The 24,509-nt window shown below is 40.5% G+C and overlaps 1 protein-coding gene across 1 annotated transcript; it reads left to right on the top strand.

The window, feature by feature from the left end:
• The first annotated feature begins 262 nt into the window (after positions 1 to 262).
• On the top strand, positions 263 to 23,601 carry OLFM4 (olfactomedin 4). Its single transcript, XM_001085453.5, has 5 exons — positions 263 to 856; positions 5,911 to 6,063; positions 13,449 to 13,661; positions 14,630 to 14,789; positions 21,499 to 23,601. Exons 1-5 carry the CDS (start codon positions 647 to 649, stop codon positions 22,299 to 22,301), a joined length of 1,539 nt encoding a protein of 512 aa, XP_001085453.3. The 5' UTR covers positions 263 to 646; the 3' UTR covers positions 22,302 to 23,601.
• The last annotated feature ends 908 nt before the right edge of the window (positions 23,602 to 24,509 follow it).

A 24,509-nucleotide genomic window follows, 5' to 3' on the forward strand; every position in this document is an offset into this window, starting at 1 on the left:
CAGTCACTGTAAGGGACAGGTCAAGGACAACTTGGGCAGTAGGAACTGAAGAGGGAAGCTCAGTCGCTCCTGGAGGAGAGTCACAGTCCCTAAGGCAAGTTCCCTGTCTGTGGAAAGCAGTAGGCAGTAACATGGGAAGGAAAGCCACAGTCCCTAAGGCGAGTTCCCTGTCTGTGGAAAGCAGTGTGCAGTAATATGGGAAGGAGAGCCACAGTCCCTAAGGCAAGTTCCCTGTCTGTGGAAAGCAGTGTGCTTTCCACATTAGAAGTGCTGCGAGGCAAAGGACTGAGGGTTGCTTTTCCTCCCTGGAGCCTCCAAACTCTGTCTCATCCACAAAGACTACTTCAATCCCATCTCTTTCAAGGAAGTACCAAGTGGGAAACCAAATACTGGGCTTTACAAAGCACATTGGAGTTAATGTTTGGCAGGGGATATCTGGATCCAAAGGCAGCTCACAGAGTGGGCCTCACTGACACGGTGTGGGCCGTGACTCAGATTCCTGGGTGTCCTGACCCTCCTGGGGCAGGTCACATGTTCCCTGGCCACTTCCTCTTTTCCTACATGCTGGCCATGGGGAAATCCCCACTGGGCCCTATAAGAAGCCCCTGGGCTCTGTGCAGAGCCGGGCTCCAGCTAAGAGGACAAGATGAGGCCCGGCCTCTCATTTCTCCTAGCCCTTCTGTTCTTCCTCGGCCAGGCTGCAGGGCATTTGGGGGATGCGGGGCCCCCAACTCCTAGCCCCAGCTTCAGCACCTTCCCAGGCATTGACTCCAGCTCCAGCTTCAGCTCCAGCTCCAGCTCCATGTCGGGCTCCAGCTACAACGGCAGCTCAGGCAGCGGAGGTTCTGTGTCCCAGGTGAGGAGGCCCCAGAATCCGAATGAGGTGCCTTCATTCCCTTCCTCTTGCTTTTGGGGACCTGAATACAATTTCATGGATGGCTAGACCTGGGCACTCTAAAAGATTTACGACCCCTTGTGTTAACTATAGGTGCCCTGGAAATGAATTAAAGCCTCAGCATAATAATTAAATTGTTAGCAAGAGAGATGACATCTCAGTTCTCCAGCTGGGACTTTTGAGAAAATCTATGCTTTAGAGGAATTCTCAAATCTGGCTGCACAATAGGATGGGTGGCCGGGGGGACTCTAAAAGTACAGATGCTTGGGTTCTGTACTTAAAAAAATCCTGCATAGATGTATAGAAATCAGATAGTTTAAAAAACCTCTGCCCAGGTGATTCTAATATACAGTCCAGGATGGGAACTGTTAGGAGAAGAATCTGTGGGTTGCAGCTCCAAGAAAGTTTGTCCAGTTGATTTGTTGCCTGGCAGGGTCCTGGGATGGTGAATAGTAGCCCTTGAGGGAGTGAGAGCCACAGTGCTCTAGTTGAAGCCCTGACCATTTCTCTTGGTCTGGTTTGTAAAGTAGATGGGTGTCAGAAATAAGCAGGGGAGTTACTGGTCTTTAGCAAAGTGTTACTACAAGGGGACATTTCCCTAGGGGAGTGTTCACTCTTTGCAATCTTCTTTATAGGGAATCTTCAGAGCCATTTCCAGCTCCAAACAACAGCAGCAACAAACAAAACCAAAAGTCATGCATTACAAAGAGACTGGTATAGCTAGGCTAAGTGCATAGAAGGCATAGTGAGCCCAGTTCCTTGGGGGATGGGTCCTCTTTGGATCTCCTTTAAAGAAAGGAGAATAGGCTGGAGGGCATGAGGGGTTAGGAGGTAAGAAGCAGTTATTCATTTCACTCTGGGCCTTTCTGCGAGAGCCCCACTCTGCAAACCTCCCAGGCTATTCTCACTAAGGTATAACTTGGGGTGGGGGAGTCTTATCTGGGCCAAAGCTCCTCTCTCTCAACCTCTAGGATCTTTACTCACAGGTCAGGTGGCTGCTTACATGATCGTGTCTGAATGGAAGGGCAAATGGGAGAAAGAGGAGGAAAAGGCTTTTATTTGTTTTCATTTTGACCATCAGAAATATGCAAATATTACAAATTTGATAATTAACAAATGGTTTGGATAGGGCCTAGATAGAAACAGCAGCAATAACATTTACTGTGTGTCTAATACATGCCAGGACTAGGTTAAGTACATAATACATATCTTTTTTGTTTGTTTTTTTGTTTGTTTTTTTGTTTTTTGAGACAGAGTCTCACTCTGTTGCCCAGGCTGGAGTGCAGTGGCACCATGTGGGCTCACTGCAACCTCTGCCTACCAGGTTCAAGTGATTGTCCTGCCTCAGCCTCCTGAGTAGCTGGGATTACAGGTGCGTGCCACCATGCCTGGCTAATTTTTGTATTTTTAGTAGAGACGGGGTTTCACTGTGTTGTCAGGCTGGTCTCGAACTTCTGACCTTGTGATCTGCCCGCCTCAGCCTCCCAAAGTGCTGAGATTACAGGCATGAGCCACCGCACCTGGCCTATATTATCTTATTTAAGCCTAAGAGGTAGGTAAAATTAATAGTCCCATTTTAGAGATGTGAAAACTGAGGCTTAACAAGGTGAAGTCATTGAGTTTAAGTCACTAAGCTAACAAGTTATATAGCTCAAAATTAGTCTGTCCATTCTCTTCACCATGTCTGTACATGCAGGTTTCTATATTTCCAAGGAGTATAGATGAAAATTGCTTATTTTTTAGAGGAGGGAGTCTTGGGAATCATAAGTAGGCACAAGGATTCTTTGCAGTCAGAAATCAGATACATAATTTTATTCCGTGATACTCAATGATTTCTGGGGATGATCAGAATTGGCTAGCACTCTTTTTTGAACTGAGGTTAACAATAATCATTTATTATGAAGCTCCGTCAATATTTCTCCATCAGAAACCAGCATTTGGATAAGATCATCAGCTATAATAATAGAAAATATAGATCAAGAAACAGAGAAATCCAGAATGCCTATTGTCTGGTAAAAAGACAAATATTTAAAAGTAGATGAGACATGGTAGTTAAATTGTACTTAGAGGTTTTAATTTTCCTTTTTACTTATCTCTCCCTGGTGAGTCAGTATCACAACTCCAACTTTTTTTTATAGTGGACTGGGAGTCAATTTCACTATCAACCTAATTTTCTGGGGCTGGCTGTCAGCTTGACGAGCTCTTTGGAAGGTGGTGGAAAACCCTTTTATAACTGTCACTGAGTAAGTTCCAAACATATCATTTTCTGTACTCTGAAAATGTTGAGTACCATTATTTTATACCTTGAATCTTTGCTGACGCCTAGCCTTGGCTACTAATTAGAGCCAATTGCAACCTTAAATCACCTTAAATGTGAGTTGCACCTTCTGTTGTAAGCACTCGGAGTACTCTCTGCCTCAGACGTCTGCCTCCTGAGGAGGGGCCTCTGCAGGGTCCTCAATTCGCAAGACTAGAAAAGGCTCAATGCTCCGCTCCACACAGTAACTGGTATAGTCGGAACTGCAGCGAGTCACGTGTTTTGTTCTCATCAGGCTATCAGGCTGGTTTGAAAAAACAAGTAGGGCTTTCATAGTGAAGGTGGGCCTGATTCCTGGGCAGAAACTGAGTCTTAATTGGGCCTGATTCCTGGGCAGAAACTGAGTCTTAATCGTCTCCCTAAAGCCAGAGCCTGGCATAGTATAGACATCAGTAAATGTTAATTGAACACATGCTTAGTGAAAACCTACCAGTATAAGGTGTCTTGTGGGGAACTCGGGGTCCTATTTGCCCTACACAAGGGGAATCGCATATTCTTCCAAAGGCGGAGGGGACAAGCGCTTGTCTTTGTCTCCCATCCCCCAGGCTTCATTCACGTGGAGTTTGAGCATTCACCGCAGAGAGAGACTCATCACCATTAGCTTCATTGTCTTTGAATGCGAGGAGCAGAAATATCTCTAATGGGAGACACTGATCAAACTTATGGACCATTTTGATGTCAGCTGAGCATGCTGGGCTGATGATAAGCAGGATGGAAGCTGGGGGAGTCCATAGCACTGGGACAGAGATGTTCAATAGAAACCGGTGGAATGGCTGTCAGCAGGGCTCATAAGTATTTGCCTGTCTTTCAAGTGAACTTCAGTACTAAAAGTTGTTAGCTAGTGGTTCCTAGTTGACTGTCTAGAGATTGCTTGATGATATCCACTGTTTTCTCAGTTGGCAGAGTTTCTCAGAGAACTCTGAGAATGGCCCAACGCTGTTTTGTGCAGCTAATTAAACTCCCCTTGTTAAAATGCAATGCAAGATTTTTTTTTGTTTTTTGCTAGACAGTTATTATAATAAGCTATTTCTTCAAAGGTCCGTGATATGTCGGTCTTTTCTGTAAAAGCCTTGGCATGCTTGAGTTGGAGTCTTTCTGTCTTTGGAGAAATGAGTAAAGCTGGTTTCAAGGGAAGCTGGCCTCTCTGATGGGTTCCTGGTGTATCTTGTCCAATCTTTATTCATCTCTGGCAAAGACCCTTGCCCTATTCAAATCCTGCTGTCCACCCCTATGTTCGACATAAATCTGCTTGTTTCTCCTCCCTACTCCTGAACTCTTTCCCGTGTGGGGATGTGACTGGAAAAGAAAATTGAGGTCAAGGTCGTAAATTTTGACTAAACACATATAGAGACTTTTGGATACACACACATATATATATTTTTTGGTCATCTTGAAACTTAAATTAAATTAAAAACAACTTAGGTGCAAAAGGCTTGATTGGCCCCGAGGCCAGTGATAAAATAAGTCTTCATTATAGAAGCATCTAGACCCAGCTTGTTCAGGCGTCATGGAGGTTGGTGGCCATTTAATGACAGGACACATGACACCACCTGCAGCTGGCTGACCTGAACTTTGAGAGACATGGCCAGAGTCTCTTCTAGCTCTGAAGACCATTGCTGTCTCCTTAGCGGTTCATAAAAAGTCCCTTCAGGCTGATGTTCCACAGGTGAGCTTTGGGTTGGCCTTCAGATGAGATCATTAAAAGGCACAGCAAATTGGCTGCCAAGGGTTACTCCGTAAGGCAACAGTAGTAATGAAAAAATGTTAATTGTGCTGGGATCCTCTTGGGGAAGTTCAAAGGGGACAAAAGAAAAACAGGATCTTTCAAACGTGTCATTTAAAAATATGCAGTGGCACTGAAGTGTGAGTCTGAATATCTTAAAGAAACATCAAATATTTTAAAATGACTTTTTCTGCAAATGGTAAGCTGGAAAAAAACTTTTACTAAAAAAATTGCACAAAACCTTCAAGCTCATATGCTATTCAGTTTCCAACAAATGGCTGGCTCTCATTTTGAAGGATGTTAATTTACAATTTCCCAGGCGATGAGAGAATATGAATTTGCATCATATATTTTCATTGTAGCCTGCATCCTTGGTGATTCCCTCATTCTGATGAAAAGGAATTGGACTGGGGTTGGGGTGAAGGTGAGGAAGAGAAAATGAGCAGTAGAAGGAAAGAGAATGTGACATTTTCTGATCACCTACCCTGTGCCAGAGACTTGGCTCACATTACTCCGTTAACACTGAGGATAACCCTGTGAAGTAGGTTATCTCTATTTTACAGATGAAGGAACTAAGAATTAAGGAGGTTTCACATCTAGCAAGTGCTAGAATTGAAATTCGAACTTAGCACTCTCATAGCTTCTTTATTTCCCTTTCCTTGCATAGAGATAGGAATAATCTCCTTTAAGACTCCAGAATGGAGAATCTTCCTTTCGGGAAAGTCCACTGACGTAGTGGTTTTCGTACAATGAAAACCATAGTGGTTTTCGTACGGCGATGTGGCTAAACGCTGTGTGGTCCCCACCTGTGAAAACAAAACTGTTTTAGCTTGTTTCTATGATTCTATTCATTTATGTATTGGACTCCACTTACTTGCCTGTAAGTACTCTTGACAGGCCAATTTCTGTCACTCCAGTTGCCAAAAAGCTCAGATTCCAGCTTGTTACTGATGTTCAACTTGTTATTATTTGCAGTTGTTTTCCAATGTCACTGGCTCCGTGGATGACCGTGGGACCTGCCAGTGCTCTGTTTTCCTGCCAGACACCACCTTTCCCGTGGACAGAGTGGAACGCTTGGAATTCACAGCTCATGTTCTTTCTCAGAAGTTCGAGAAAGAGCTTTCTAAAGTAAGCATTTTCTTTTCAAACAGTATCTTGATAAAAAGAAGCAAAACAAAACGTGTTTTAATTTAGGATTTTCTAAGCAACCATTCTTCACTGTATCAAAGACATCACATTTTTATTCTATGGTGATTTTAGTATTTATTTTAGAGGACACCAATGGAGTTCTTATTAAGGCAGGGGAAGTGAGAACACAGGAAGAAAGTGGGCTTCAGATTGTTCACGCTGTGGATAAACTCACTATAGTATTGTGGTATTTACGTAGTCGGAAAGAAGCTCTCCCTGCAAACCCCAACCTGCAATTTTTATTTTGTTTTGATGCTGTTTCTTCCTTTTGGTCTTCCAGATCTTTCCTCAAGCTTTCATTTCTTTTTTTTTCTTCTCCTCTATCCCCTTTAGTTCTATCTCCCTTCTCTTTTTCCTTTTCTTCTATTTCTATTCCATTCCTGCATCTTTTACTTTCTTATTTCTCTTGCCTCAATCCTTGCCCTTATTCATCCCTTCTAATCTATCTTTTCCTTTCCTGGTTAATTCTTTTTTTTTTTGGGGGGGGGACATTTTTGGGTATTTTCTTACTTTTAGATGATCTTTTTTTCCCTCCTTCTTTTCCTCTTCCTCTACTTCCACTCCTTCAAATCCTCTCCCTCTCATCGTCCTCCCTCCCTCTCTCTTTTCTTTAACCCTTTTACAAATTGCTCACTTCCTTCTCTCTCTCCCTCACTCTCTTTCTTTTTTTGTGACAATAAGTTGTAGTCTCTTTTATTTTTTTCCATTTTCTCCAAGTGAAACCCAAGGTTGTAGTCTCTTTATTTTTAATTTTTATTTTTTCTGGGTATATAGTAGGTGTATATAATAATGGGGTACATGAGATACCCTGAGACAGGCATGCAATGCATAATAATCACATCATGGAAAATGGAGTGTCCATCCCCTCAAGCATTTATCCTTTGTGTTACAAACACTCCAATTAGACTCTCTTACTTATTTTAAAATGTACAATGAAATTATTATTGACTATAGTCACCTGTTGTGCTGTTGAATACTAGGTCTTATTTATTCTTTCTAACTACTTTTATTTTTTACCCTTTAACCATCTCCACTTCCGTCCTCACCCTCCATCCATCTCTCTTTCTTGATGGTTATCTTCTATTGTCTCAGCAGGAACATTATATTTGATGTGTCCAACATCAGACAAAAATTGAAGGCTTCCCTGGGAATTTGAATCAAGACTAATAGGTTTCTCAGCCTTGGTGAAAACACTGACTTGAACTCTGATTACTGTTTTTTTCTTTAGCCAGAGGAAGTTATCTTAAAGGGTTTGCCTTTCTCTGGGCTAGCTGGCACAATGTGACTTGGTGTTCTAGTTTTGACCCCTTCCACCTTTTCAGCCCAAGTTAAAAATCAGTTAGAAAAGTTCCTATTTTCTGCACAGGTGAAGTCCAAGCTAGGCTATAATCACATTATGCATTATTTAATACAACTCCATTAATTTACAAGGAGCTCTGGCTTTACTGCAAGATTCAGAATAAGTTTTCCTAAGAAATTTAAGCTTTTCCACCTCAACATCCAACATAGTTATCCTTTAAAACAAAAATTATGATGAGGCTGAGACCCTACTTTCAGCCTGAATTGGTAGATAAATATTCTAAGTTTAAATGAGTGTCCAGGAAAATGTGTTTGACTACTCTAGAAACCTAGCTGCTTAAGAAATAAAATGTCCTTGAATTAATCAGCAGAAAAGGCACAGCACTAAATTATAAATTCTAACCATTAATATTCATAGCCTTATTCCAGCATAATCAAGTACAGATAAGAAGTTATGCATAAAAACATAACAAGTAGAGGAAAATCCTAGGTAAAGATTTTTTCAGTTAGAGTCATTTGCTTTGAAATAGTGGGAACTACTGATTTACATGTCATCTTTGCTGGCAGCAGTGTGAAGGGCAGTTTGAAACCTTATGCGCTCCAGGGAGGGTATGTGGCTTGCCAGGTTTGTGGATATGGGACATTCAATCCCAGTACTGTACGGGGGACTGGTAGCATCTGCTTTGCTAGTAACAGGTAGGGACAAAATGCAGAATAGGTGAAAAGTTTTAGTTCTGAATGTGTCAGTGGCTGCTCAGATCCTAAAAAAATCTGTGATTGTGGCCTAAGGAAAAAGTTTATCTGCTAGCTAGGAATTATATAATCTATTTAGTGTGGCAGGTGATAATAACAACAATAATAGTAGCACTTTGTTTGTGCTTTTTCAAATGCTTCCAGTTCTATTCTCCTTTCAAGTAACCCTTTAAGGCAGATAGGCCAGGTGTTGTCTCTCCCATTTTAGAGAAGGAAAAACTGCAGTTCGTAAAGGTAAGGAGACTTGCCCAAGGTCATTCCTCTCTTGGCTGGTTAAGCCAGGTCAGAATTCGAGTCTTCAAAATCATCCCAACTCTCTTTCCTCTTGGCCATGCTGTCAGCATCCTCTAGGGTAAGCCCAGAAAGAGCGGCAGTAGGTCAGTAATGCCTTCAAATCCAAAGTTATCTGTTTAGCTGAGGGCTTTCGAATTTCCAAGTGAATTATTACAGCTGTCCCTAGGTTGCCTTGAAAATCATCATTTAACTGGGGGCCTGGGAGAATGCCCGTTTAGGACAGGCCAGTAGAAAAGGTTTTTGACTGCCTTACATTGATTCATTATCTGTCAGTACGCAGAGAAGACAGGGAGCTGCCTCTGCATAAGATGCTGAAAGCATTTTATACTTTTCTGTTGTTTACGATATGTCCTTTTGTGACTATACTTAGGAAAGGGGTGGCACAAAAGGCAGCTCAAGATTTTCTCTTTCTCTGGAGGCTTATGGTCTTTGGGGTAAGTTGTTTAATATGACATATTTGCTAGTAGATCCTCATGCATGGGAAGGTTGAGGCAGCCTAGGAGACATTAAGGCAACCCATAAAGAAACAACATTGATTGAGCCATATTTTGTGTAGTGAAAGAAAATAAAAGGTCAGATTGAAAACGCTGAAATTACTGTTTCTCTACTAATTTCTATAATTCATAGGGCCTCCATTAGCTAGGCACTTAATGTACATTATCTGTAGTCTTTATGTAATCTTGTAAACTCAATATCATTACCCCCAGTTTACAGGAAACTAAGGGTTAGAGAAATTAAGTGATTTGCTCACTAAGTCCTGAAGTTAGATTTGAGTCTAATTGGGTCTAGCTCCAAAGTGCTTTATATGTCTTTACAATCACTTCAGGCTCAATGAACCCTGTTACATTTACTTTGAAACATATATTGAAAACAGTAGTATGTTGCAAAGTAAACTTACTTATTTCAAATAGTCTGGCCATAGTTATAATCACAGGTTTTGAGAGACTGGCAGAAACAAGAACCAGATTAATTCTTTAGCTCACTAGCACTACATCCTTATTTATGACAAGACCACATTAATTATAAGGAACAATAACAAGCACCCCCAAACCAACCCTCACACAAATTTTATTCCTCATCAATGACATAGTATGTGCATAACAAGCAAAATAAAATGGAAGCTGTGAATGTTAGGCTGGTGGCTTAAAGACTCAACTAAAACATAGATGAGCCGTCTAGTGCTCAGACTTGTCGTGATGAGGAGCTTCAAGGTAAAGATGTTGATACAGGACGTGTCTTCTCAAGGCTAGACCCATATTCTTGATAGAATGTTTAGCAGTGTTCCTGGCCTTTAGATGCCGATAGCACCCGCCCACCCCCCAGTTATGAGAACCAGGACAAAATCATCACCACTACCACCCTCCCTCCATTTAGAATGACTGTTCTAGATCAAAATAGAGCCATTAGGTCTTCTAAAGACAGGGATATATTCTGAGAAATACATCGTTAGGTGATTTTAACATTGGTGAACATCACTGTATGCTTACACAAACCTAGAGGGTGTAGCCAACTACACACTCACTCAGGCTATATGATATAGCCTATTGCCAGGCTACAAACCTGTACAGCCTGTGACTGTACTGAATACTGTAGGCAATTATAATACAATGGTAAGTTTTTGTGTATGCATATATATCTAGAAAATGTACAGTAAAAATATATTTATAATCTCATGGTACCACTGTCATATATGTGGTCTGTCATTGACAAAAATGTTGTTATGCAACAAACAACTGTATTTTCTAGAAGAAGAAAAAAAATGCAGAAAGTGCCCCAAGTGCCAGGGATGTGGGACTGGAGGCTCCCAGGCAGGCTGGGCTGCCTCTCCCAAGACTGCACCTCCCAGGAGGAGATGGCTTGTGCTCAGCATTGTCCACGCATTCCCAAAGCTACAGATTCATATATGTGAAAGGTTCATATGAATGATTTACTTAAATTAGTGAAGTTCACACTCTGAAGTCTTTCTGGCCCATCCCCAAGCTCTTTTGTGTCTTCTCTAACTCCATGGATTATTGCCGTTTTCCTGAACACCACTGAGCGTCTTTTAAGTGTCTGCTGAAGAACCTTGAGTTTTTTTCCTCAGATGGATCTGTACAGACCCTTCATTTTGTCTGCACCAGGATAGGCGCACACCACACATTTTTATAGGTAGCAAACTCCAGAATATGCCTTGCTTTTTTTTGTGAAAATCTGGGAGAACCACATTTTATTTAGCAGAGATGACAGTTGAATCACTCATTTTTGTAGAACAACAGCTGCGATGTGCCACCAAAATGTTCCAGAGAAGCTGAGGGTGTTTCATTTGTTCCAAGAGCTGGCAAGGCCAAATGCCAACAAGCATATTTATTTCTCAAACTTCCATTTCTGTAATGGATTGGCACTTTATTTATTTATTTTTATCATAGTCAAGGTTTTATGCCTGATTTTTGTAGACACTGAAACCTTGCAGTCCTATATCTGCAGTGCACTTTTGAGGGGGACTTGTTAGGTTTCATATACAGTCAGCCCTCCATAGCCTTGGTTCTTCATCTGCAGATATAACCAACCTCAGATTGAAAAATTTCACAGAAAAAAACTAATAAAAATGACCATGTAACAACAGAAATTATACAAATATAAGCAATACAACAACTATTTATGTAGCATTTACATTGTTTTAGGTATGATAAGTAATCTAGAGATGATTTAAAGTATTTGGGAGGATGTGTGTAGATCGTAGGCAAATAGTGTACCATTTTCTATCAGAGTCTTGAGCATCCTTGAATTTTGTTATTCTTGGGAGATTCTGAAACCAGTCCCCCATGGATACAGAGGGGTGGCAGTATATATGTTTAAACCTCCCTATCCACCAAAATATCACCAGCCTTGTCATCCTCTGAGTTATGGTACATCTGATGGCAGTGAGCATCACTTGCCTGAGGAGATACACTAGCAGTGCCAAAGGCTGTTTTTTCAACTTTCATTAAAATCCTTTTTGCCTGAAGCCCTAGCTCTTTAGGTCTGTGGTCTATGAGTCTACTTTAATTTGCACAATGGGGTTAAGTGGAAGGGCTGAAATGACAGAAGTTAGGATTGCTTTTGGTATTAGAAGGATTAGAGGCCAACATCTCTAAATTCATCCAGGCACTGTGGATCAGCTACTTGATATTAGTGTAGTTTTGGGAAAAGTATCACTTCTGTTCAAATTTTTAAAAAGCATATAAAGCCAGCAACTTTTAATGAGCAGGTCCTTAAAAAAGCCATGGCATTTTCTTTAGAGATCAGATTCAGAAAGAACCACCAACTGTGTTTATTAAAATATCCATTTGGAGATTCCAATTATACACTAAACCGCCAAGGGAATTTTTGGAAGTATTTTAACTTAATGATCAGACATTCAAATATATGCAACAAATGTGTAATTTAAAGGTCTGATTGCAATAATCAGTTCTTGGAATAAATGTAGGTGCACTTAATGAAATGTGTACTCTACAGGGCACACACACTCACATATTGTGTAGTAGGTTGGATCTTTATGCCACTTTGTAAAAGGCAGAGGGGATCAAAACTAATTGCATATGGTGATCAAAGAAGGAATTCAGCATAGCGCATTTCTCCCTCTTCTAGAAAATACTTAGATTTAGAGCCGTGGTTCTAAATGGAAGGAGGTGGTGGTGGCAGCGGCAATGATTTTGTCCCCAGGGAACATTTAGCAATGTCCAGAGACATTTTTGGTTATCATAACTGGGGAGTAGGTGGATGCAACTGGCATCAAGAGGCCAGGGATGCTGCTTAATATTGTATAATTCACAGCACAACTGCCACAAGAAATGACAATCCAGTCCCAAATGCCAACAATTAGAGTAAGTGTGTTGAAAGGAGGAGAGATGGCAAGAGAATATGATACAAACCAGTTTAGTTTGGGGAGCTAATATCTTCAAACATTAAAATGGAGATTAAGAAAAAAGAGCTCAGTATCACCTGATCGTTAGAGAAATGCAAATGGAAGCCATAGTAAGATACCATCTCACACCAGTCCAGAATGGCTATCATTAAAAAGTCAAAAAATAACAGATGCTGGTGAGGTGGCAGAGAAAAGGGAACACTTATACACTGTTGGTGGGAGTGTAAATTAGTTCAGCCATTGTGGAAAGCAGTGTGGTTACTCTAAGAACTAAAAAAAACTATTATTCAACCTAGCAATCCCCTTACTGGGTATATACCCACAGGAATATAAATTGTTCTCCCATAAAGATACATGGGTGTGTATGTTCATTGCAGTACTATTCATAAGAGCAAAGACATGAAATCAACCTAAATGCTCATCAATGGTACACTGGATAAAGAAAATGTGGGCCATATATACCATGGAATATTTTGCAGCCATAAGAAAGGATGAGATCATGTTCTTTGTAGGAACATGCATGGAGCTGGAAGACATTATCCTAAGCAAATTAACACAGGAACAGAAAACCAAATACCACATGTTGTCACATATAAATGAGAGCTAAATGATGAGAACACATGGACGCAAAGAGGAGAACAACAGAGGCGTACTTGAAGGTGGAGGGTGAAAGGAGGGAGAGGAACAACAACAAAAAGTCTCTGGGGTGCTAGGCTTAGTACCTGGGAGACAAAATAATCTGTACAACAAAGCCCTATGACATGAGTTTACTTATCTAACAAACCTGCATATGTACCCCGAACCTAAAAGCTTTTTAAAAAATGAAGATTAAAGTATACCTGCAAATGATGATGCTGACACAAAATTATTTTTAGTCTAGCAAAATATAAAATCTACCTCCCTTCAATTGGAGTAATAAGTTCTTTGTATATGGATAGATTTTAAAAATCTAGTTAAATATATTTTTGATCTATTTCTTTACAAAAAACAATGATTGGCAAGAATCAAATAGTTCTCAGCTCAAGGGCTTGGTAGTGGAAGAAGATGGTGTGATACTACTCAGGGAATTGGCTTGAACCTTTTGATTTTCTTTCAGGTAAAGGAATATGTCAAATTAATCAGTGTGTATGAAAAGAAACTGTTAAACCTAACTGTCCGAATTGAGATCATGGAGAAGGATACCATTTCTTACACTGAACTGGACTTTGAGCTGATCAAGGTAGAAGTGAAGGAGATGGCGAAACTGGTCGTACAGCTGAAGGAGAGTTTTGGTGGAAGCTCAGAAATTGTTGACCAGCTGGAGGTGGAGGTGAGGAGTGAACTCACTTCTTGGTAAATTACTAATAAACTCCCTTCAGTGACTATAAGCAAGTACTAGGACCAGGAAATAAAACTCGCTCTTCCAACTTCTAATTCTCTACTTTCTCATGGCCACATGGCATATCACTATGTTCTGTTTTGGATAAGGGCCTGCGTTTGAATAATAAGTTAAGCACATTGGGAACGTGCTGACTTAGGAGCAAGTATCGTCTAATGGTCAGAATCCTGCTCCAGAATAAAATGCCCTTTCAACTTCTCTGAAAAGGAGGTGACATAAATTTGACCAACTGTTCATGGCCAAGCTATATGAGGTGTCTTCTCTGCTCTCGATTGGAACTGGAAATCCACAATATACCTGATCGTGGCAAACTTGTTAGGTTTGTTTCTCCTTTTGAATAACCTGGAATCCTTCTCCACAAACTGGAAACCTCCTTTAATAAATTTCTTGTATATTTCTGTGAAGCCTTTTAAGATCTGTGGATAAAGACCATCACATTTATGGTTGGGTAATTTATATCAACGAGAATTTACTAGCACAGTCATGACATGGGCTATAATTGAGAATTCTAGTTACATATTTTAGAATTTAAGCTTTCTCTGGCCCTCACCATTCATTAGAATCTTAATTATAATACAACATGAGTAAACACAAGTTTATAGGGGAACGTTATTAGAAATGAACTTTAATGGACATTTGTGGATGCTGAGAATGAGCTTGGGCTCTATTATTAAAGCCGTTAAAATCTTTGCCATTTTCTTCTTGTCACACACATCTGCCTGAGATCTGACAGGCGTTCACACTAAACCATAAAATGTATTCTTCCAAATGAAACCATTCAGAAGAATCTCTGGTGTATTCTCTGGCAATGTTTCACTAAATGACAAATTCAGCCCTGGAATGTTTATGAAAGAAATTGCACCATAATATAAAGTCACTCTGAATTTTTATTTCCTCAGATAAGGAATATTACTCTCCTGGTAGAGAAGCTTGAGACGCTTGACAAAAACAATGTCCTTGCCATTCGCCGAGAAATCGTGGCTCTGAAGACCAAGCTGAAAGAGTGTGAGGCCTCTAAAGGTCAAAACACCCCTGTTGTCCACCCTACTCCCACTCCAGGTAAGCGTGCTACTTTTTTAACCACTTGTGCCAGACCCCATAAGCAGCTGTGAGTGGGGTGGGGAACGGATTGGGGATCGCAATGGTGAAAGAAGAAGGTGTTTTTTGTTTTTTTTTTTTTCTTTCAGTTCTCAGTTTTCTCTTCCATGTTTTAAAGGTCCCTTCCTCCCGAGTATTCTACATGCTATCATATTCTAGGTTTCACAGAGAAAGAGCACAAACAATGAGGGATTTAAACAAAATCCACAAGTTACACGTATTCTCTTTGCATCTTCTAACAGGGAACAGAAATCTCTATGGTGATGGAGGCAGTCAGGGGCCTCAGGGGAAAGCCTCTGGAATCTGTGTGTAGCATCCACGTTCCTGTGTATTTAAGGGCTGATTGGCTCACTTATCTGATGAGCTGGGTTTATGCCTTCAATGCTCCCATCTTCTCTCTCTCCTTCCCTTTCTCCTCTTTAATTTTTCCTTTTTTCTTCTATAAATGCATGCTGCATACCTGCTGTATTGTGTGTCCTGAGATTCAGTGAGGATTAAAGGAATGACGCCACATATCCTGTGCTTGTGGGTGTGTCTTGCCATTGCTCATGGATTGTGAGTGCTTGGAGGGTAGGGGTGGCATGTTAGTCTCTAATGAGTTGCCACTGGGGTTAAGTACAGCACAGAGGTGGGTGTTCTGCAAATATACCCATAAATGGAGGCAGGGGAGTGTAGGGTTCAAGAGCATAGCTTTAGAATCCCAAAGACCTGAGCTTCCCAGCTAGGTGGCTACAGCAAAAAGGATCCTTAATATCCTCATTTGTAAAATGGGAGAATAATAGTGCCTGCCTTGCAGGGTGGCTGTGGGGATTAATGAGTCAATGCTTGGGAAGCTCAGAGCCTTATGATCGGCATTCACACGCTGGCAATGGATATTATTAATAATGTTGATAATTGAAGCGAAAACCTTGCAACAAAACAAAAGCAGTGCCAGATCACTGTGCCCTGCGATGCATCCCTCCAGGTAAACTAAAGCCTCTCAGCCACAGCGTTCAGCCCCATCCTTTAGAGATATCGATGACACAGGGACTTTCTCTCTGCAGGTCCTGAGCATCTTAGCCTGAATGGGGACTGTATCTTTTCATCAAATCATGCAACCCTTTTATTTTTATTAATTCCAATCCTCACACCTGCTTTCTTTTAGGTTGTGTTTCTGAATTCTTGTCAATGTAACTGATTTTTTAAGGCTTCAATTATTAAATAGGTATAGCCATGGATATAAGCCTCTTGGTCTTGTTCAGGCGGATCTTTTTCCTCCCTCTACAAATAGGAGTCTATCCTACTACAACAGGTGTCATCTAATGGTCAGAATCCTGCCCCAGAACAAAATGGCCTTTCAACTTCTCCAGAAAGGAGGTAACATAAATTTGAACAACTGTTCAAATTTCTCAACCTGCAGAGGAGGTTTAGGGCAGACAGCATGGTCTGTCCTCTGTAATAAACTAAGGCTAAATTTAGTCTGGGATTAGTGGTGCAAAAATGTAGCAAATGAGAACTGTTTCTGCTGGACCACAGAGGGCTCACTGAGGCAGAGGCTGAAGCAATGACAACAACTGATAATACCTGAACTAGCTCCCCAACACCCCTTGCAAATCTTCCTCATGGAATGGATTTTTCTGGCACAATTTTCTATGCATCCCTTCGAATGAGGACATTTTAGATGAAGGAATATTCAGGGCCATCTAACTTAGCCCCATCTTGTCTCAGAGGAGAAGACTTGGATAGTAAGGATGCTGCTTTTCCTGAGGCCACACAAGTAGTTAAAGACAGAGCAGAAGGTGCAAGACAAGGGTCTTTGCTTCCTGGTCAGCTCAGGACTGAGGGTGGCAGGCACCAGCAATCCAAGGACAATGGTGGGGAGAAAATGTATCGCTTAGTACCCAGGGAAGAAAACAAGTGAGCCTGTTGGGTTGTTTTTGTTGGATTTTTTTTTTTTTCCCCGGAACTTTTCCCTAGGCCCTCACACTTAGACTTCTGTGATCCATCTTAACCCAGCTGTGTTGTTTAAGCAAATTGGACCCAGATTTTCACTCACTTTCCCACAACCTTGACTGTACCTGAATCCCTGCCAAGCCACCTGGCTCTCTTCCAGCTTTGTTCATATTATAGTTATGATGTTTATATTAAACTGACTTTTGGTCATGTTTTTAAATCAATTTCTTTCACTTGCTCTCTTTCTGTCTGGAGTGGTTGATAATGCAGAATTGGAAAATCCCCAGGCACCACAAACTTGTGAGCCTGTGGAGACTTTAATTAAAGTTACTCCCTATTATGGGACCTTAAAATCTGGCCTGTTTGCTTTTTTCACTGTGGAGTTTGCACAGAATAAAAAAGACTATATGCAAGTCTCAGCTCTAAAGTAACTCTGTGCAGTCTGGGCCCCCTCCCTCATAGCTACAGTTTGCTAACCCAGTGGTCAGCTTGAACTTAGAACAAGTGAATGTATCCCAGGTTCAATCAAATATGCTTCCTATTTGGTTTTTGCTACAAACAACACCCTTTTTCTGCCTCATTTCATAGAACTTTCTAATCTAAAATAATTGGCCTTCTACTCATTAACGTTTTTTCCCTTCAAACTTCAGTCTGTCTCTGTTTTGCCTGTGAATCTAAATGACTGCATATAGGCCAAATGTGATCGGAGTGCTCCGGGATTGATCTCCATTTTGCTTGGGGATGCAAGGTTCTATGCTGGTCCCTAGTGATGCTCAGCAAGTAGCTGATGATTGAATGGGGTCTGAAAGAAATGGGGTGATCTGCTAAAATCTCAAGCTTAGGGAAGAGCCACGTGTTGAACAGCATATATCCAACACTTCAGAGTCAATTTAGTCTTAATCATTTTGTGACTGATTGTTTTAATTGCCTAATTCTTATAAGTCAATCATATTCTCCTCCTGGCTCAAACCAAGTTCAGTTGCCCAGTTGAGAGAGTGCATTAATAGATCCAAGATTAATTTTCCTCTGCAGGCATATAATCATTGGCTTTAAAAAATGCTACTAACCATGATACTTTAAAAAAGCCGAGTCAGAATATTTTAAAGTCTCATGATTATGGCTTCCTCAGATATTTTCAGAGAACCATGGTGCCATCTAATGAATTGCATGATGAAGAGAGTGCCAATAAAGGCTAAACTTGTATAGAGGGTTCCTTAAATTATGTTCCATGGAGTAAATACCAGGCTTTTTGAAAAACCAGATATGTAGCAGGGTGGAAGGCTAGTGTTTTATAAATAAGGGTAAGCGGAGTTTAGGCGGTTTGATTCATCTTTCCTTCCTTTATTCCACAAACATAATTTGGTGCCACTGTGTGACTGGCCCTGTTCTGGGTACTGGTTATACCAGCATGAGTAAAGAAACCCCCAGAAGCCACTATCTAGGAAAGGAGAGATCTAAACCTCCAGTTGTAACATGATGTGATTATATTGAGATATTTAGCATTTACTGAGTAACATTTACATGCCTTCTCTGTATTTTTCATAACTATTTTGCAGAGTTGGTATTATTTTTCTTCTGACATGAGGAAACTGAGGCTTAGAAGGTTAAGTAACTTGCTCAAGGATACACAACTGCTATTGGAATCAGGCTTTGAATTAGAATCTGGCTAGTAGTATTTTTCATACTAGGCTGCCTTTCATAGATGCTCTAACAGAGAGGTGCACCTGTGGTTTCTGGAGTGAAAAGAAAATTCCAACAGCTCACCTATCTGCTTAACACCAAATTATCTTTGCCTCCTTGCTTGTGGAGTAGGTAAAAGGATACTTTTGCTCCTGACAGTTTTGTGCTGTGTGTTCTCTTCCACCAGAAAATGCAAAATGATTCAATGGTCTTTCAGAATTCTTGGATCATGACTGGGCAATGGGCTGTTGCCCAAGTGTCAGGGTGAAGTTGGGCTGGAAACTGGGTATGAAGTATAGAATGAAGTATGTCTAAGACCTTGACATGAAGGAAGAGGCTGGGAAGGAATATGAGCTAAGGGAGGGTAGTAAGAAGCTCAGTGAAGATGGGATGGGTGGATGGGGACTCTGAGGAAGAGTGGGAACTGGGCTGTCAGTTTCAGTATCGTGTCCAAGATGGTTTGCTGCCAGGAATCGAGGAAGCCTGCCATAGCATTTTTCCTAGTCTGACATTGTTGTGGCCACATTTGTAGCACTGGCAGCAATGTTGAGTTCTCATCCCCATTTCTGCTTCCTTTCTACCATAGCCAGGACCCTAAAAATGGCCCTTTATCCTTACCCATAGAGGATAAAAGGAGGATAACAAATGAACAGGAAAGTGTTTAGGAATGTTTGGGAGGTGAGAAAAAGAAAGTTTCATACATTTTAATATTTACACTGGGCAATTCGAATTTTCTGGTCAACTTATGAAATGATGAGCCACTATTATTATTAGTAGTAGTAACAATAGTAACAGTACTAATACTATTATACTAATAATAGTGCAATTAGTATAATGGTAATAGTAGTAGTAATAGTAATTTTTTGAGAAGTTTATTTTGGGTCCTTCATGTCTAAAAATTTCCACATCTAGGGATAGAGTAGTTTAACCTCTTGGTAGTGCTTGAATAAGTGATATGCATCATAAATTTTCCTTAAATACTTTGTTGCTGTCGATTTGGGATATTTTCTTTTCAGGAAGGCAAGATTCAACGAAGCAAACAATTCTGTCTTCCAACCTGAAAGAAAAAAAGTGACTTTCCTCAGAGTGAAATGTAGTTAAATAAACAAGTTCTCAGGAAGATACTTTAACTAGAAAATCCAGTTTGTAGCATATGGAAACTTGCATAGTTTTTGTTATCATTAAACTGAACACACCACTAACTTTATTTTAATAATTCATGCATTGTTTCATAAACAAAAGCAAACAAGCATTCATCTGAGAGATCACTTTTAGTAGAAGAAATAATAATTTATAATTTTATTTATTGTTTCTTCAGTGGAGAATAGTCTCTTGGCTGAACACACGTTGCTTTTTTATTTATGAAATGGCACATGCATTATTAAAATAAACCTGCGACTGTGTTCTGCTTAATGATATGCAAAATTATTTTGAGGTTGGGTACAGAGTGGTTTCATTTCTCTACCTGTTGTATGGTTGGCTGGCTTTCTCACCAACTGCAGATTTATGAGACCATTTAAGGAACACATATTTAATTCTGGGACCAAAAAGCCCCAGCAGATCGGAAAAATAAAAACAGAATTTCTAGTAATGGTTTCACCTTTGAGCAGTCCTTGGGCGAGAAGGATGGGGAGGGAAGGCATTTAGCAAGGAAAGGAATGGGTCTTTGCATATTGGACACAGCAGAGACCCAGAGACAAAGGCTTTGCTCTCCCTTCCCAGCCTCCATGCTAATCTCAGGCAATTCTTTGGAGCTCTGCTTTTGGCTCCAGCTCACCTCATGTTCCTCAATGGCTCTCTGAGTCCCTGCAAGCATTTCAAGCCAGATCCAACAATTTAGGTTCTGCTCCTTTCCTGTCTCACCTGCTCTGCTCTGAGCAGCAGGACGAGGGAAAATGACCTCAAATATACTTGAAGTTGGGTTTTCTTTGTTATCCAATAAACCATCTCACGAGTTTTTTTTTTTGAGTGTTAAGATCCCAGAAAACGTGTGTTCAACTCTTTGGATAGTTATTATAAAAATACTAGAGGAACTTTATTTTATTTTTATAGCCCATAAACTCCTGGGATGGCAGGCATTTCAGTGGGAGTACAATGTGAAGGGTTGATCGCCCAGACTGAGTCATTTACCCAAGTGTTACACAGAATGTAGATTCAGTGGACCAGTGAATCTTGTCCCACTTGATTGTACACATTGTGACAATGACAGTGTCTGGATGGAAAGATGAAATACTTGCATGTCATTCTATGGCACAATAGCATGTGGGTAATGAACGGCAGGACTCACCTTGTAACTCTGCAGCAGGACGGTCACCAAGTGATTTATTGATGGGCTGTGCATTGGGTACAGAGCAGGCAATGTTGCCCCAAAATAACTTTATGGCTTCTAAAGGGTGAAATCCCACCATTATAGGACCATCTTTCTGGATCTATAAAATGCTCTATTTAAAACGTCTTCTTCTGAGAATAGCTTAAAGCAGGATTGGTACCTGGCATGGATGTGCAGTTGGGGTCCCAAGGAAGGGGAGAACGAGGAAGGGCATGAAGCCTTGCCTGGGAAAACCTTCTTCTTCATCACAATTCTTTCTGGGGCTGACCCTAGTGAATAACATCTTGTGGATTTATAGAAATAGGGTAGGATTGTGGAATAATCTTGCTTTCTTGATTTTGCTGTAAGAAAAATGAAATAAGATAATATTTGCAAAATGCTTTCTGATAGAAGGAAATATATTAAATTCACCAAGTCTCCTTTTCCTCTCTCTGGGCCTCCAAACATTTTAAATATAGTTCTTGCCAGTTTCATTATTCCTATTTTCCAGATTGAAAGCCCACCCATGGAAACAGAAGGTAGTTCTCTGTAGAGTGACATCGGGTTTGCATTGAGACTGAATGCACTGAACTAAGAGGAGGTTTGGCTCTTCTCCATCAGAACCACTGTTGTTATTGAACCTTGACAGGAAAAATATTTATAGATTCCTTGGTGCTTAGGATATTAAACTACTTGTATCCTGTGGTTCCTTTTCTCTAAAAATGCCTTTTTATTTTCTTGTTTGTATAGGGAGCTGTGATCATGGTGGTGTGGTGAACATCAGCAAACCGTCTGTGGTTCAGCTCAACTGGAGAGGGTTTTCTTATCAGTATGGTGCTTGGGGTAGGGATTACTCTCCCCAGCATCCAAACAAAGGACTGTATTGGGTGGCACCATTGAATACAGATGGGAAACTGTTGGAGTATTACAGACTGTACAACACACTGGATGATTTGCTGTTGTACGTAAATGCTCGTGAGTTGCGGATCGCCTATGGCCAAGGTAGTGGTACAGCAGTTTACAACAACAACATGTACGTCAACATGTACAACACCAGGAATATTGCCAGAGTTAACCTGACCACCAACACGATTGCTGTGACTCAAACTCTCCCTAATGCTGCCTATAATAACCGTTTTTCATATGCTAATGTTGCTTGGCAAGATATTGACTTTGCTGTGGATGAGAATGGATTGTGGGTGATTTATTCAACTGAAGCCAGCACTGGTAACATAGTGATTAGTAAACTCAATGACACCACACTTCAGGTGCTAAACACTTGGTATACCAAGCAGTATAAACCATCTGCTTCTAATGCCTTCATGGTATGTGGGGTTCTGTATGCCACCCGTACTCTGAACACCAAAACTGAAGAGATTTTTTACTATTATGACACAAACACAGGGAAAGAGGGCAAACTAGACATTGTAGTGCATAAGATGCAGGAAAAAGTGCAGAGCATTAATTATAACCCTTTTGACCGGAAACTTTATGTCTATAATGATGGTTACCTTCTGAATTATGATCTTTTTTTCTTGCAGAACCCCCAGTAAGCTGTTTAGGAGTTAGGGTGAAAGAGAAATAAAATGTATGTTGAAAAAATAGTCTTCTCCGCTTACTTAGATATCTGCAGGGGTGTCTAAAAGTGTGTTCTTTTTGCAGCAATATTTAGGTGCATAGTTCTGCCACACTAGAGACCTAGGACATTTGTCTTGATTTGGTGAGTTCTCTTGGGAGCCATCTGCCTCTTCAGGTGCATTTTCCAATAAAGTCTGTCTAGGGTAGGATTGTTAGAGTTCTAGGGGCACTGTGGGCCTAGTGAAGCCTACCGTGAGGAGGCTTCACTAGAAGCCTTAAATTAGGAATTAAGGAGCTTAAAGAGAACTCAATATGACTTCTAGGGATCCTTTGTACAGGAAAGATTGCCCTGTGACCAGTCCTCATCCATGAGTCCCACTAATTATTTCATGCCTGGAAGGAACCTGGGGGCTTAGTTAGGTAGATTAATATCTGGAGCTCCTTGAGGGACAAAATCACCAACTGTTTTTTTTTTTTTCCTCACTAGCACCTGGAATGATGCTTTGTTTGTGGCAGCTAAGTAAATTTGGCATGCTTATATATTCTACGTCTGTAAAGTGCTGAGTTTTACGGAGGGAGGCCTTTTTATGCATTAAATTGTACATGGCAGATAAATCCCAGAAGGATCTGCAGATGAGGCACCTGCTTTTTCTTTTCTCTCATTGTCCACCTAACTAAAAGTCAGTAGAACCCTCTACCTCATAACTTCCTTCCAAAGGCAGCTCAGAAGATTAGAACCAGACTTACTAACCAATTCCCACCCCCCACCCCCTCTCTACTGCCTGCAGTAAAAAAATTAATAGTTTTCTATGGAACTGATCTAAGATTAGAAAAATTAATTTTCTTTGATTTCATCATGAACTTTTATTTACATGGCTCTAAGACTGTAAGAAAATCTGATGGCAGCGATAAAGTGCTAGCATTTATTGTTACATAATAAAGACCTTGACGCATATGTGCGACTTATGAGCATATCAATTGTTGCATGTCATTTTTGCCTTTGTTTAAGCCTGGAACTTGTAAGAAAATAAAAATTCAATTTTTTTTTCTTTCTAGGACGAGCTATGGAAAAGCTATTGAGAGTATCTAGTTAATCAGTGCAGTAGTTGGGAAACTTGCTGGTGTATGTGATGTGCTTCTGTGCTTTTGAATGACTTTATTGTCTGGTCTTTGTCTGTTTTTCCTTTGATGTTCAAGTCCCAGTCTATAGGATTGGCTATTTAAATGCTTTACTCCCCTTTTTAAAATAAATGATTAAAGTGTGCTTTGAAAAAAGTCATCGTTTGTTTTATTTACTTTTTAATATTTTTTAATGCTCTTAAGGGAGTAGTCCATCTCTTTCAATGAGGTTCAGAGAATGGCTACCTCCCAAACACTAGTGCCAGGAGATTGCACACCTAAAAACAGATCATATCAATAACTTTTATAAGAGTCCAAAGTTAGCCTGGCTCTTTAGTTTTTCTTTCCCTTTAAAATCCACTCTTTCTGGCAGCTTTTATTGTACAAGACTGCCCTATTATCTTTTGGGATATGACCTTATGTACTTACTAATTTGCATGACTGATCTGATTATTTCCAATGCTAGACTACATTTATGTGGCTTATGTTCCTTTTCCAATTGAGCTATTAACATGGATCAGAAGCCTCTGAATCTTCCCCAGACAGGAAGACTTGGGCAGAAAGCAGAAGGACTAACTGGCTGTACCAGGAGGAGAAGTACCTTTACCAAAGAGAATGTGTAAGAAGACAGGTGACCTACAGCTGGAAGGACACACTGGGCTGATGTAGTTAGTCTTACTGAAATTCTCATTTTGGATCCTTGCCAAGCTTTTTGAGACAGATGGCAGCTATAATATTTAGTATTTTAGTAAGATTTTTTCCTATCTCTTCAGGGCTGAGTGTAGAGACAGGTATGGCCTTCAAAATGCAACAAGATATGAAGCTAAAGACATGTATGTCATGTGAGATACAAGTTAAAAACCAGGATGTTATATTTAATCTGGCTCTAGGCAGTTTTCCAGATGAATGTTTTGTACCAAGTACACAGTATGACCTCTGAAAATTCAGGAAAGGAGACAGAAAGCTAAGGTAACCCTAGCAATCAGCTTCTCATTTGAACTGCTACAGAAGCATTTGCCTGAAAAAATTCACTTCCCAGCCTCTTTCTCACTGGACATGGTGTA

Source organism: Macaca mulatta, chromosome 17 (assembly GCF_049350105.2).
Source record: "Macaca mulatta isolate MMU2019108-1 chromosome 17, T2T-MMU8v2.0, whole genome shotgun sequence".
Classification (NCBI taxonomy): domain Eukaryota; kingdom Metazoa; phylum Chordata; class Mammalia; order Primates; family Cercopithecidae; genus Macaca; species Macaca mulatta.

Bases quoted from the DNA above. Each gene is read 5' to 3' on its own strand.
- OLFM4 (XM_001085453.5), top strand. From the start codon at position 647: ATGAGGCCCGGCCTCTCATTTCTCCTAGCCCTTCTGTTCTTCCTCGGC. The intron at 6,064-13,448 runs GTAAGCATTTTC...ATTTTCTTTCAG, and splicing joins TCGAGAAAGAGCTTTCTAAA to GTAAAGGAATATGTCAAATT. The intron at 14,790-21,498 runs GTAAGCGTGCTA...TTGTTTGTATAG, and splicing joins CCACCCTACTCCCACTCCAG to GGAGCTGTGATCATGGTGGT.